This window comes from Podarcis melisellensis (genome assembly GCF_964234715.1).
Source record: "Podarcis melisellensis genome assembly, chromosome: 2".
NCBI lineage: Eukaryota > Metazoa > Chordata > Lepidosauria > Squamata > Lacertidae > Podarcis > Podarcis melisellensis.
In genome coordinates this window covers 111,551,246-111,564,783 of record NC_138529.1, presented here as the reverse complement: position 1 = coordinate 111,564,783, position 13,538 = coordinate 111,551,246, and the positions used below count along the sequence as shown (strand labels likewise).

The window sequence follows — 13,538 nt, the reverse complement described above, 5'->3', positions numbered from 1 at the left end:
ACCAAGAATGAGCATTCCATTTAAAATAAGACATGTAAAATAAAATATATATATTTCCACCATATCAAAGCAGCTCGGGGCTCCACCCAACTCCAACGCAGCAGAGATCCTGAGTGATCGCAGCTGAATTTCCTGGAAAGGCAACACGCCCATTTGCAGACGGAAAACAGAGAAAACGAAACCAACTCTTTCTTCCTGTCGAGGCAGCAGCCATGGCTGCTTTTGAGGGTCCCGTCCGGGATCTCCGCGAGGAAGCCACTTGCTCCATCTGCCTGGATTATTTCAGGGATCCAGTGATCATTCATGAATGCGGGCACAACTTCTGTCGATCCTGCCTGATCCAGTGCTGGGGGAAATCCGAGGGAGAGGCTTCCTGCCCTCAGTGCAGGGAAAGGGTGGAGCAAGGCAGCATCACGAGAAACCAGCAGCTGGCAAATGTTGTAGAAATAATTAAGAAATTCAGCCATCCTCAGGGGAAAGAGGAGGGAGAAGGAAAGGGGAGGGTCTGCGAGAAGCACCGGGAGCCCCTGAAGCTCTTCTGCAAGGAGGATGAAGCCCCCATCTGTGTGGTGTGTGACAGATTCAAGGAGCACAAAAGCCACGAGGTGATTCCTCTAGAGGAGGCGTCCCAGGAGTACAAGGTGGGAAAAGGCAGTGGGTCTTTCTTGGGGGTGGAAGAGCTGCAGACAAGAGGGGCTGGTAATAATAATAATGATGATAATAATAATTGTAATGTATTCTCCCCACTTGCAGCCCAAAAGGATTCTTGTGAAGCCTGATAATACTAAACTTCTGAAACTTTATACAATAAACATTTATTTTCTATTTGAAGGCTTTCAAGTGTGCCCAGTGACCCCCTGAATGCAGGCTGCAGTAACTCCCCTGGGACGAAAGATTACAACATCTAGGATTAATTTAATAAAAAGGAGGGGGGACATGTTGAAGGTGTGTTCAGTGCAGGGGAGAAATAGCAAAACCCCCATGTTTCTCAGCTCTGAAATAGGGCGGCCCCATTTCTGCCTCCTCTGGGGTGAAAAAGGGGAAACTGCAAAAGACCCAGGGATGTGGGGCAGGGAGCAAACATACAATTCAGCTTCCTTGTTAATCTGTAATGCAGCCCAATTTAGATTTTATTTTATTTTCAGGATCAGATCAGCAGCTGCCTAGACAATGTGAGGAAGGAGAGAGAGAAAATTCTAGTATTTAAAGCAAACACAGAAAAGGAAAGCCAAGACCTGCTTGTAAGTATCATTGCTACTTTAAGGTGAAAAAGTGCTATAGTCTAGAATCAATATCTGGTGGGAAAAGAATATGGAATACAGAAAGAGATTTCTTTTTGAACGGTCTGATCTCCTGCAGAGTATGAAAGACCGTTTAAAGGAGGGGGTGGGCTTGTAAGTTTTTACGGAGTTCTTTCTCTGCTGAATATGTCAGAAGTGGCCTTCCAAGGGAAATCTGGTTGACTGGCCTCTTCATCCTTCAAGAGCAGACTAGATGCCTGATGTTGGCGCACTCTTCTCTTCTTTCAACCTCTTTGCTGCAGAAACAAACAGGTGCAGAGAGGGAAAAGATGGTGGCTGAGTTCAGGCGACTGCACCAGTTTCTGGAAGAACAAGAGAAACGTATTCTGGCCCAGATGGCAGAAGTGGAGAAGGAGATTGCAGCCCAAAGGGAGGAGCACCTGGCCAGACTCTCCAGGAAACTCTCCTCTCTTGACAGCCTCATCCAGGAGATGGAGGAGAAGCTTCAGGAACCAGCGAGTGAACTCCTGCAGGTGAGGCCTCATCCTGATGTGAGAGGGGGGAGTGGGCTGCTTCATAGTACAAGCAGGAGGATAACATGTCTTAGCCCCCACCCCCCAAAAAGCTGCTGCAAGGAAAAGAATTGGTACATGATGGGTGAAAGGCCTGAGGTCACAAAAGGGATCTGCTAGATCAAAACACAGGTCCCTTCATTCTATCATCATGTTCTTGCATTGGCCATCCAGAGGTCTCTGAGAAGCCTAAAAAACAGTAGTGCTCTCCAAACCTGTGATTCCCAGCAGTTGCCACTCAGCTGCTTAGTATTTATAACTGACTGCAGACGTGGCTCCACTGACATCTTTCTTTCTTCCCTTCCAGGATATTGGAAGCTTCTTGCAGAGGTAAGTGATGGAAAACCCCTGCTTTATTCTGATGCTACAAAAGTTCCTGTTTAACGGGTGAGAAACTCGCTCTCCAATTCCTCCTTCTAGAAATAGCTTAGGACTCCATCCTTCATTCCACAAGCTCACAGACAAAAACAGGGACACATTTTTGTGGTAGCTATTGGTCCCATCTACTGTAAAATTACAGACAGAAAGCTGTTCCCATTGCATATCTCTGAAGGCCCTTCTCTGTGATGGAATCATTTACTCTGCGATTGATACAAAAGGGGGGGACATCACAAAGGGGCTTGTAAATATCTTCACTATAACTTACCCTTAAATATCCCGTGTATTTCTGGCTTCTGCAGGTTCTTCCCCAGATATAGGAACATGAGAAAGGGCCCTACTGGATCAGGCCAGTGGCCCATCTAGTCCAGTATCCCGTTTTCACAATGATTAACCAGATGCCAGTGCAAAACCCGCGATCAGGATCCGGGCCCCAGAGGACACTCGCCTCCTGTGGTTTCAGCAACTGGAGTTCAGAGGCACCACTGCCTTTGACCCAGCCATGATGAAGAGTAGCCTCTGAGAGCCTTGTCCTCCAGACAACTTCAAAAACTCATTAATTTTGAAAATCTGCCATGTTTAGAAAATATTGCTTTAATTTCTAATATTTTCTCCATTTTTAAAATCTATCACTGTGCTAAAATACATTTATAATGTTAATTGCAAAAGCCATTCTAAAGCATTCTAAACTTCTTTATATTTCAGAAATGCACATCCCAAATCCATTTTTTTTTGCTCATTAAGCACTTGAAATGCTTCACTAAAACTGGTGTAGTCCTAAAATCTCTGCGTAAGGACCCAGTATTGTTCACTTTTCTTTAAAAAAAAATAATTTGCATATATCAGCTTTTTTACCTTCAATCTCATATTCATATATTTCCTTCAGTATATTTTGGAAGCAGGTGTCTTTCGATTTTCCTTCAACGTCTTAGATGCTTTCTAGATCCACATGTCAGCTAAATGCTCCATCATGCCTTTATCATCAGGATGAGACCCCTGCCTTGTCAGAAGGTTTCTTGCATTGGAAGGATGGTGGCTTGACTTTGTTCTTCTCCTCCCAGGTCTCAGGAGAAGGAGAACTTAGAGGATCCTCCTGTGGCTTTTCCTCCTGCCCTGAAGTGGAGGATCTGGGACTTCTGTGATATGAATCCCTTCCTGGAGGGAGTCATGAAGCAGTTCAGAGGTAATGAAGAAGGGCTGTGAGGGTTTTATACTGGGCATTTAAAATTGCTCATGAAAGGCTCCAGGTCATTAGCAGTGCCAGGAAAATGGAATGTTTATTCCTTTTCAATATCTAAAAGTCACACTTTCCTATGTAGATGACTCACAACTGATTTTTTTTATGCAACTGAAAGAGGAGGATAAACCCTTCTTGCTGGGCTTTGGAAGCTCCTGTGAGATCTTGGGGGAGCCTCCCAGATTCCAGTCAGCAAGGTAAAGGGCTTGAAAGTTCTTGCCATGAAGCGTTTAGCCGCCACGCAAATCACTTTTAAGACCTCAACCATGATTACTGGGCTCTGAGTCTCCTGCGAAATCTCATGGGGCCGTCTTGAGATCTCAGATGGCAGGGGTGATTCTGGGGTTTTTCTGACTTTGCTCAATTTGCCTTTATACACAATCTCCAGGAATGTAACCCTCCCTTAAGTTCCAGGTTCTCTGTAAAAATTTGTCCTTGACCTCTTCACTTCTCTCAGTCAGGCCTTAGGTGCTTTCACGCATCTCACCTATTTCCCAAGTAGCCTCACCTACAGCTTTTCAGGCATCTCCTCTGTTCCTTTGCCCCTGAGATTGATGTAAGGGAGGCAGAAGGAGGGAAGGAGGGGGGCTGTCCAGGAGCCAGCCAGGAGCAGAGGGGTTGAGGCCTCCCGTCCTGGAACAGGGATGTCTGGACCTTGTTGTTAATGGGGAGATCTTCTGGGGGTCCTGCTCCTCCTCCCAAGATTTGGGCAGGTCTGAACCATGACATCACCCCTGCCCTGGTTATGCAGGGAAAGCCAGCATGGAGAGTTTCAGTTTAAGGTAGGTTTCAGGTAGGTTTAACTGCCAACTCCCATAATCTCCAGCTGGCATGGCCAGTGGTAAGGGATGATGGGACTTGTAGTCCACAGCACCTGGCTACAATCTCATGAACTCATATTGTTCTTTCCAGGTTTGTTATCTGAATGATGGTCTGATGGTAAATCTCTGGTAAATCTTTTCTCTTCCAGACACTGTGGAATATGGACTTCAGCCACAAAAAGGTACTTTTAATCATAATAATAATTTATTATTTATACCCCGACCATCTGGCTGGGTTTTCCCAGCCATTTCCCCGGGCACAAATTCAGGAGATGGGATCCACTTCTCAAAAGACCAGGCCACTGCAGCTCTTCCTTCCATGCCTTATTTCCCCTTGGCATCTGTTCAGTGAGAGCAGCATCCTGGGCTAGAGGGGCTCTTGGCCTGATCCTGCAGACTCTTAGGAAGCCCCCAGCCCAGGATGGCTGCCTTTTCTGTGCCGAATCTCAATAAGACACAGGGGTGGTGTGAAGCCAAAGGCTCCCGGCACATGAGGGGGAAATATCCCTTTGAGCCATACAAGATCCCCACCCCTTTTATGTGAGAGTGGGAAATGCACGAACACAAATAGCTCAGAAAATGGCTGCAACAGCCTTTGGGGGCGAGAAGGTGAATGGGTTCTGGTGTCAGTGGAGGGAGCTGGGGGCTGCCTGAGTGTGAACTCCAGTGGTCCAGCATCCCTGCAAGATGGGGGGTCTTCCCTCAGTTTTTGTATTGAAAGGGAGACATGAGATGATGGCGGACTAGAGAAACCTGAGTAAACTTAAAAGAGCAGGACAGAATAGCAGCACAGAACGTGGGAAAAGGCTCAGTGGGAAGACAGAAGTCCAGTCCGGCCTGATCCTGGACACCACAAAAAGGGAATCATAAGAGCTGGAAAAGGTGCAGCAGAAGGCAGCATAAAGGAAACTCTTGTCTAAAAGAATCCCAGAACATAATTTTAAATATAACAGCAGTGAGTAAAATGCATAAAGGCTTATAAATACAACAATGAACTAGAAAAACCCATTACGTTTCACACAAAAAAAATTGACTAATAGCACTGGCAACATCCAACGTCACATTTAATTCCCAAAGGCCTCTGTACAACTGTGTATCTTTAAAAAGAAATCGCTTGACTTACTTTCCTTAAGGTGGCAGGAGGGGGGGGAGGACTGCAGAGAAGATCATCTTTCCAATGTCCATCAGCCTGACCAATTTTTATTTTTTTTAAAAAAATCAATTATAATAATAGCATCGTTATAACAATACCAATTTATAATACAATTCTAATGTAAATCATTCAAATACCAAATTATATAACTTATTTAAGGTGCTAGAATTGATGATTTTCTTTATTTCTGTGTTCCAACATTTTATCGATTTCAGTGACATTCCAGTCATCATCATAATCCCTTATACAACAGCTGCAATATTTATAACTTCTATTCATATTAACACATAAAATGACCAATTTTTAAATGAATTTCTCATGATGCTTCCACTCCATAAATGTGCGTCATACAGCCAATCAGGTCTGTGGAGCCAGGATGGGGTCTTTGCATTGACGGTGACAGTGGGAATGGCACTTCCTTGGTTTTACTGGGTTTGGCTTTAATAAAGGCCCCTTGTCTTGGGATTGCAACAATAAATGCATTAAAACAAGTCATAGCAAAAGGAAGACATTCATGTCAACTGTGTAATAGATGTCAATTTAAAGGACAGAACTATCAATTTTCTGCATTGCTCTAACCAAACACAAGAGATAATCATGTTTGTTCTTGCTTCAGGAATCCCAAGCAGGACATTTTAGACAGGGAGTGTCAATCAGAGCCCAGAAATACCTTTTTGAGTATTGTTCATCTTTTGATAATCTATCTGGAAGGATGGGCTATAAAATTACATTAAATATGTAACCAAAACTTGAGTGGTGGTTACAAGTAGGGTGAGAGCACCTGCTGCCAGTTTTACCTGGCCTGTCAAGAATGGTCTGGCATGTGATGTGAGGTAAAAGATTGATGTGAATTAGGGAGTCCCTGCTTTGATTCCCTTCTGCCATGAATGGTGGGGGTGGGGGTGGCCTTAGACACGCCATTGTCAGCCTCAGTCCTCCTATCTGAAAAATGGGCATGCTAAGATTGACTTAACTTACAGGGTTCTTGCAAGGGTTCTATGTAGGTAATGTGTGTTAAGTACTTCAAACCCTTGGAATAATAATAATAATAATAATAATAATAATAATAATAATAATAATAATATTTATTTATACCCTGCCATCCCCGGCCAAGACTGGGCTCAGGGCGGCTAACACATAATCACATGATTAGTTAAAATACAGTTCAAAATCACATTTGAAATCAAAATAAAATTAGTGGAAACCCACGAATCACAACCGTAGGGGTAGGGAAAGAACTGCAAGTGTTTCGAGAATCATTATTAAGAACTTGATGAACATCCCTGTCTCAAATGCAGAGCCCTGGAGTCCCTGTTCATCTCATGGGGGATGCCATTTCTGTCATGTGGCTAAAGAAAAGCCAACTTCCCCGTTGACATCGTTTCTCTTCTCTTTCCTTATCTGCCCCCACAGAAAATGTAACTTTGGATCCAGACACAGCACATCCCTGGCTCATCCTGTCCAAGGATCGAAAAAGTGTGAGTTGGGGAGGAGTGTGTCAAGACCTGCCAGACAACCCTGAGAGATTTGACACATATGGCTATGTGCTGGGATGTGAGGCGTTCGAGGAAGGCAGATATTTCTGGGAAGTCACTGTGGGAAGAGAGGAGAGATGGGGTGTGGGGGTGGCCAGAAAGTCTGTGAAGAGGAAGGGTGTTGTGCACTTTGATACTAGGGAAGGGATCTGGGGTTTGGGGAAGTGGGGCGGTGGGTACAAGTTCTGCTCCCCCCATGAGGCCCCTGTTCCAAGTGAGGAGCCCAAGAGGATCCGAGTGAACCTGAACTGTGAAGGGGGACGGGTGTCCTTTTACGATGCTGATACAGCAGCCCTTCTCCACGCATATCCGGCAGCCCCCTTCTCAGGAGAGACCCTCCAGCCCTTGTTTTACGTGGGCAAGAAAGAGAACCTGAGCCTCTCTTGACTGAAGGTGCAGACAGACAAGTGTATATTCATTGCCATTATGACATATTCAGTCTCCTCTTCAGGACTGAGCTGACAGCCACTTAAGAAGAAACCTTATTTGCAGAACTGTGATTGGCCATCCCTTGTGTCAATCATGATGCAACTCTCCCTTCTCTGGCCAGTTTTATAAATGAAACTGATTGATTGGGTCCCCTGTCAGTCCCCAAACTTGCATGTTCTCTCTCCCTTGGGAATCAGCTGTTTCTGTTGGTGCAGGAGGTGCAAAGGAGGAAAGAAGCGAGAAAATGATTTAGGAAACAGAAACCCCACACACATTCCTGTTTCAATGTAGTTCTCTCTACAACCTCCAACTTGAGATTTCTAGAGACAATACCATCATCTTTTCTGAATAAAATCAGAGTTCTGCACAGGCATCACTTAAAGCCTTCCTCAGCCTCAATCCTGCTCTCGGATTCCTTTTCCTCCCCCCAAGCCTCTACTGTCATGGAGATGGAAGTTCCAAAATTCCTTTCTTTGCTGCTACTCAGGGGAGCTTATATGGCAATTCAACAAAATCAGAGACCAGTTTTTTTAGTTGTGTACAGTCGGCCCAAAACTCACACGCAACTTACTTGTGTGATCGCAGCCTGGAGCCCTTCGTCAAAACACAAATTAATAAATGGAAAGAGAGGGTGAGAGACCGTGTGATATCTCACCAGAGTCTCCAGAACCCAGAAAGCAATGGGGGGGAGCTTTGGCAGTGGGGGGAAGAGTTTTTAAGTCTACGTTGCTTACCGGCCACTAGAAAGGACAAGATCTCTGGCTTCAGACAAGTGGGGGGCATTTGGGGGGGGCTTCCTGACTTCCACTATATTCCCTTTGCATGCTGACCCCAGAAACGTAACCCCCACGTAGGTTTTGGGCCTTGATGTAACAAAGTCCCCTCCGACAGTGAAGAGCCTCTGTCAGAAGTTCTGAAAAGAGAACGGTGACAATCTGGAAGATTTGGGGGGGGGGTGTCAATTCCCATGTATACAATTATTTTCTCCAAGGTGCTTTGTAGTGAACAGTTAGATACTTATCTGCATTTGTAGAGATCCCCTCTTCTTATCCTTCTGTATAAGGCGCCTGGAAGAATTTGGGGGTATGTTTCCTGTGCTAACTTGTTTGATTTTATTAAAGATTGTACTTCTTGTTGCTCCTGTATTCTGATGAGTCTCCAGAGCCCAGAAGGCCGGGGGGGGGGTCTTTGGGAGTGGGGGGAAGAGTTTCCAAGTCCACCTTCTCACCGGCCTCCAGAAAAGTTGCATAAAGCTCTCAAGATCTCTGGCTTCGGACACGTAGGGATGGTTGCTTGGGGGGCATTTTTGGGAGTTTTCCTGACTTATTCTATATAGCCTTTGCATGCTGACCCCAGAAATGTAACCCCCACTTAGGTTTCTGGCCTCGATGTAATAAAATCTCCTCTGAGAATGAAGAGCCTCTGTCAGAAGTTCTGAAAAGAGAACAGAGCAACCAGTGACATCAGGTTTCCTGACAGACAGGATTTCTGTATTAGACCGCCCCCCCCCATGTATTTCCTCTGGGGACTGCCTCTTTCTGTGATGTATGTATGATTTTTTGGGGGGGGGGTCTTGAGCTGCAGGGTGGACAATTTCAAAAGTCTATATCAGGGGTCGGCAAGTTTATCGGACGATGGGCCGGTCCATGCTCCATCCGTCAGAGGATAGGCTGGAGTATGCGCACGCACACTATTTCCGGTGCACAGGTGCCATCGACCCAGAATTCGGGCCCTGTGACGTGCCGTTAAGAGTGGGCAGCGGGGGTTGGCAGAGGTCACCATGGGCCGGTTAGACCCCTGGTCTATATAAGGGCTTGCGCACCATTGCTCAGGGTTCTCCTCCCTCTTGCTTGTGGTGAGTGGGGTCCCTGTTGCAACAGTTTAATAAAGATCATGCTTACAAGCTGCTTTGCTTCTCAATATTCTCTGATTGTCCTATTTTATTTTCTCCTACTGATAGAGAGCCTACTTAAGGACTCTATATGGGCTCTTGGATACCCCAGAGGGGAAAAGGGACAGTTTTTGTTCATAACATCTGTTTTATCCTCCAAGAAACCCTGTGAGGTAGAAGAGGCTGAGCTGAGAGACTTAGAAAACGGAGACACATTAAAGTTTATGGTCGAAAGGGATTTGAACCAGGGCATTGTCATCCCAAGTCCAACACACTGTGCACTCAGAATGTGAAATCTTAAGTGTAAGATTCCCTTCAGAGATGTGCTTGCAAGCCCTCCCTGCAAAGCTCCTCTATATATGGAAGCTCATCTTCAGACCTTCCTGTGTTGACCATGAATGTCTGCAAGAGGAGTCAATCCTGTTTGAGTGAGGAGCAGAGTTCCGGGGCTTCCCTGCATAAGTTCGTATTTCGCACCTGGGTCCATTTCTGGATCTCAGCATTCGGATTAGAAATGAAAGCAAATCCCCCATGTCTGAAGTCTGCCCATCCCTTTATTTGTGGGAATCCCACCACCAGGAGAGAAGGGAGTCTCAGCCATATCTGTCAGGTCAGTGAGAGAGCAGGTATCCTATAGACACCCTACTTTTCAACACAGAGACAGTTGTGGGAAAATGAAAGGGAGGGAATGAAAGGAATGCTAATTGCAATAGTTCCTCACCCCATTTTCAACGGAAGCATTGCAACCAGTGCCGAACAGATGGGGCATAAACGCAGAGAGAAGCATTTTAATTCAACATTTTTATCATAGTCACCCAAATGGCAATTCTCAATTCGGAAGAGGAAGCAAAAACAGCACATCTTTCTAATCTCTTTTGAGCTCTGTGGAAGAATGAGGAAATTGAGCCTACAGCCCTGTGCCCAGTTCTTGGGATAAGTTCCGGAGATGACAGGATTAGCTCTTAGGTTTTGGTGATTGCCTAGAGAAAGGACTTCTTCACACATATGGTTCTGGCCACTGGCTTACACACCCTTTTAAAGTTGGCGAGACAAAGGGTTTGAGACCAAAAGCCCTTTCCTGTTCGCCTCCACAGCTTCAGCTGATTCAGAGGTAGACTGCCTCTGCACCAGGAGGTTTCATTGAGCAGCCCCAGAAACAGTTCTGCCTTGACAACTGTGGGGCTGTCCCAACATGCTGTTGGGCTGATGAATATCGCTGGTGACACTGGAGCTTGGGCAGGAAGAGAGGGATCTGAAACTGGGAGATATGGGCCTCAGTCTGTTGTCATGGTGAGATCACTTCCTGTTGAAATCAGGCTTTTTCAGCACCGTTTCCCCTCTGCAGAGGTGGGGCGCCCATGAGAATGGTCCACCCTCAGAGATTGACGGATCCAAGTGGCTCTGGAGGATTTTCTGGCTGATATGACTGGCACTTCTGTTGAAGCCCTGGTCAATCTGTGAACATCTGGATAGCTCAGGATCCCTCTCCCTTTCCCAATTTGTGATGCCCATCTGCCCTGGTATAGTACTCTCAAGCTGTGCAGGTTACAGTTATCATCACAATTCTCATTAATATAGGCTTAATGAAAACAACAAAAAATGTTAGTGTGTACGTTGGGATAAACTGCTGCTCATGCTACTTTTTGGTTTCCTCCCAGAACATCCACCCCCAAAAGTTTTCAGAACTGTCCCCTCAGCCTTTTATTCAGTTGCAGACCCTTCTGCAAAATATCAACATACAGGCAGCAGGAATCATAATCCACAAGGATCCAGAATATGAAACTGAAAACAGATTTGGGTGGATTTGCAATAGCCTCAATTGTTTTGTCTTCATTTTTACACTTGAACATATTCCTCATGAGAAGAGATAATCTCTTAAACTCACCATGTTCTGAATCTAGAATAATCTTGTTCCAGGATCTGATTTCACTTTTGCAACCCCACCTGACCCAAAAAAAGACATCGCGCCAATCTTTATTCCTTAACAAATCCAAACCCTGGTTTGATCAGGAATGTATTGCTATGAAGCGCTCTTTGTTGGATAAGTACAGGAACTACAAATCAGCGAACTTACCCCTGCTTCCTGCGGAATGGTTCGAAGCCAAACGTAAATATAAAGATCTGATTAAAAAGAAAAAGCTTCAGGCCCAAAGGGGGGAGTGGCAACGTTTATTGGAGGCCTCTCGAAGGAAAGACTCAGCCACTTTTTGGAAAATAGTTGCGAAAAGTTGGCAAGATTCCCCGATTGAAATTGATTATACTATACCAGTTGGGACTTGGGAGGCTTACTTTACATCTTTATATACATCAAATCAACATCTGCAGGCCATGCCCCCAGCCTCGAGTGATATTGGCGCCAAATGGCCCCCAGTAGCAACTGAAGAGATCTATAGGCTCATCCAATCCCTTAAACTTGGAAAAGCACCTGGCGTAGACAACATTACACCGGAACTCCTTAAGGCTAATGTTGAATGGTGGGCCCCTGTGCTAGCTGCCCTATTTACCAGCATAGATCAATCGGCCACTATCCCTGAGGACTGGGGATTAGCAATCATCATCCCTTTATTCAAGAAAGGGAGCCGATCAGATCCGGCTAATTATAGGCCAATTAGCCTCCTAAGTATCATTAGCAAATTGTACGCAGCCCACCTATGCGATAAGTTAGTGGACTGGTTGGAACAAAACCACATTCTTTCAGAGGCACAGGCGGGTTTCAGGGCAAATCGGTCAACCTTAGACCAGGGCCTTGTTCTGCAACATCTTGCGGAGAAATATACATCAAGAAAAGGAGGTTCCCTATACGTGGCCTTTATAGATTTCAAATCTGCTTTTGATTTAATACCGAGGGACAGGCTTTGGGGAAAGCTAAGCGCCGCAAATATAAACAAACGCCTACTGTATCTCATCCACAGTCTATATGAAAATACACGGATCCGGGTAAGGTGTGACCGACAGGGCCACCTATCCAAGGAAATCCAAATCCATCAGGGGGTTAGGCAAGGGTGTGTCCTTGCGCCTACTTTGTTTAACTTTTATATCAACTCGCTAGTAGGAAATATGGAGAAAGAAAATGCCCATCCCCCCAAATTGGCTGGTACGCCCCTCCCGGTCCTTTTATATACGCGGATGACACAGTTTTAATTTCTTTTTCTTGTGTTGGACTAAGAAAACTTCTGAGATCTTTTTCCAAATACTGCAGCATTGAACAACTAACAATTAACTACAACAAATCCAAAGTCATGGTGTTCTCTAAAAAAAGGAGGAGGCACAAATGGAGAATAGACAATCGCTCAATAGAACAGGTAGCAACCTTTAAATACCTGGGTGTAACCTTTCAGGAAAGGGGCTCCTGGCGCTTTCAGATTAATAATACTATTGCAAATGCAGAGAGATCTACCAAAGCGTTAATAAGATTCTTTTATGGGAAAGGGGGCCAACACATACCGGCAACCTCCCAGGTCTTTGCTGCCAAAATACTACCACAATTGTTATATGGATCCCAGATCTGCAGTTTTAAAAACCTTACTCTCTTAGAGGCATTTCAAACTAAGTTTTTCCGTTGCCTGCTGGGGATCCCCTCTTGCGTATCCAACATAGCGGTCCGTTTGGAGGTTGGGCAAATTCCTATCAGTACTCGGATATGGATACTGAAGATCCATTATTGGCTAAAGCTTATTTTCTTCCCGGTTGGGCTGGCACCTTTAACCTTATTAGATACCTACCAATCCAGATGGAAAGCTACACTGCTGGAAAAGCTTAAAGGCCTGGGGATCCCACAGCAGACCCTGATAGCGACAGGCTTCGAGAAAGCTAGGACTACAATTCGCCAGCGTATCTGGGACGTAGAATTACAATGCCACATGAGCGAAATGATCAAACATCCAGCAATAAGGGACCATGGGAGAGGTTTCTCTCCGGCTAACTATCTGTCAGGTCTTCAGATACCCAAATACAGACGGTCTTTTACCCTCGCCAGATTTAACGTTCTCCCTTCTGCCTTACTTCAGGGCAGATTTGAGGGTAAACCATACACAGCACGGGTCTGTCCTTGTGGCTCGTTGGAAGTTGAAACTGCTTCACATGTACTATTACGTTGTCGTCTTTATGAGGATATACGTTTGACTTTGATTACACCTGTTTTGCATAAGTCTAGGAAAGAATTGGAACACCATAGTCTAAAACTACTGCTAGAGGACAAGAAGCCCAAGACTACATTAAATGTAGCTAAATTCTGTGCGTCTGCAATCAATCGCAGGAAGCAAGTGGTATCCCATAATGTCC

General features: G+C 45.2%; 1 protein-coding gene across 1 annotated transcript; it reads left to right on the top strand.

Moving 5' to 3' along the window:
* Window positions 1-162: 162 nt before the first annotated feature.
* LOC309364848 (zinc finger protein RFP-like) lies at window positions 163-7,634 on the top strand. The gene is made up of 7 exons (XM_081902799.1): window positions 163-641; window positions 1,146-1,241; window positions 1,544-1,774; window positions 2,121-2,143; window positions 3,253-3,374; window positions 4,399-4,431; window positions 6,816-7,634. Exons 1-7 carry the CDS (start codon window positions 213-215, stop codon window positions 7,322-7,324), a joined length of 1,443 nt encoding a protein of 480 aa, XP_081758925.1. The 5' UTR covers window positions 163-212; the 3' UTR covers window positions 7,325-7,634.
* The last annotated feature ends 5,904 nt before the right edge of the window (window positions 7,635-13,538 follow it).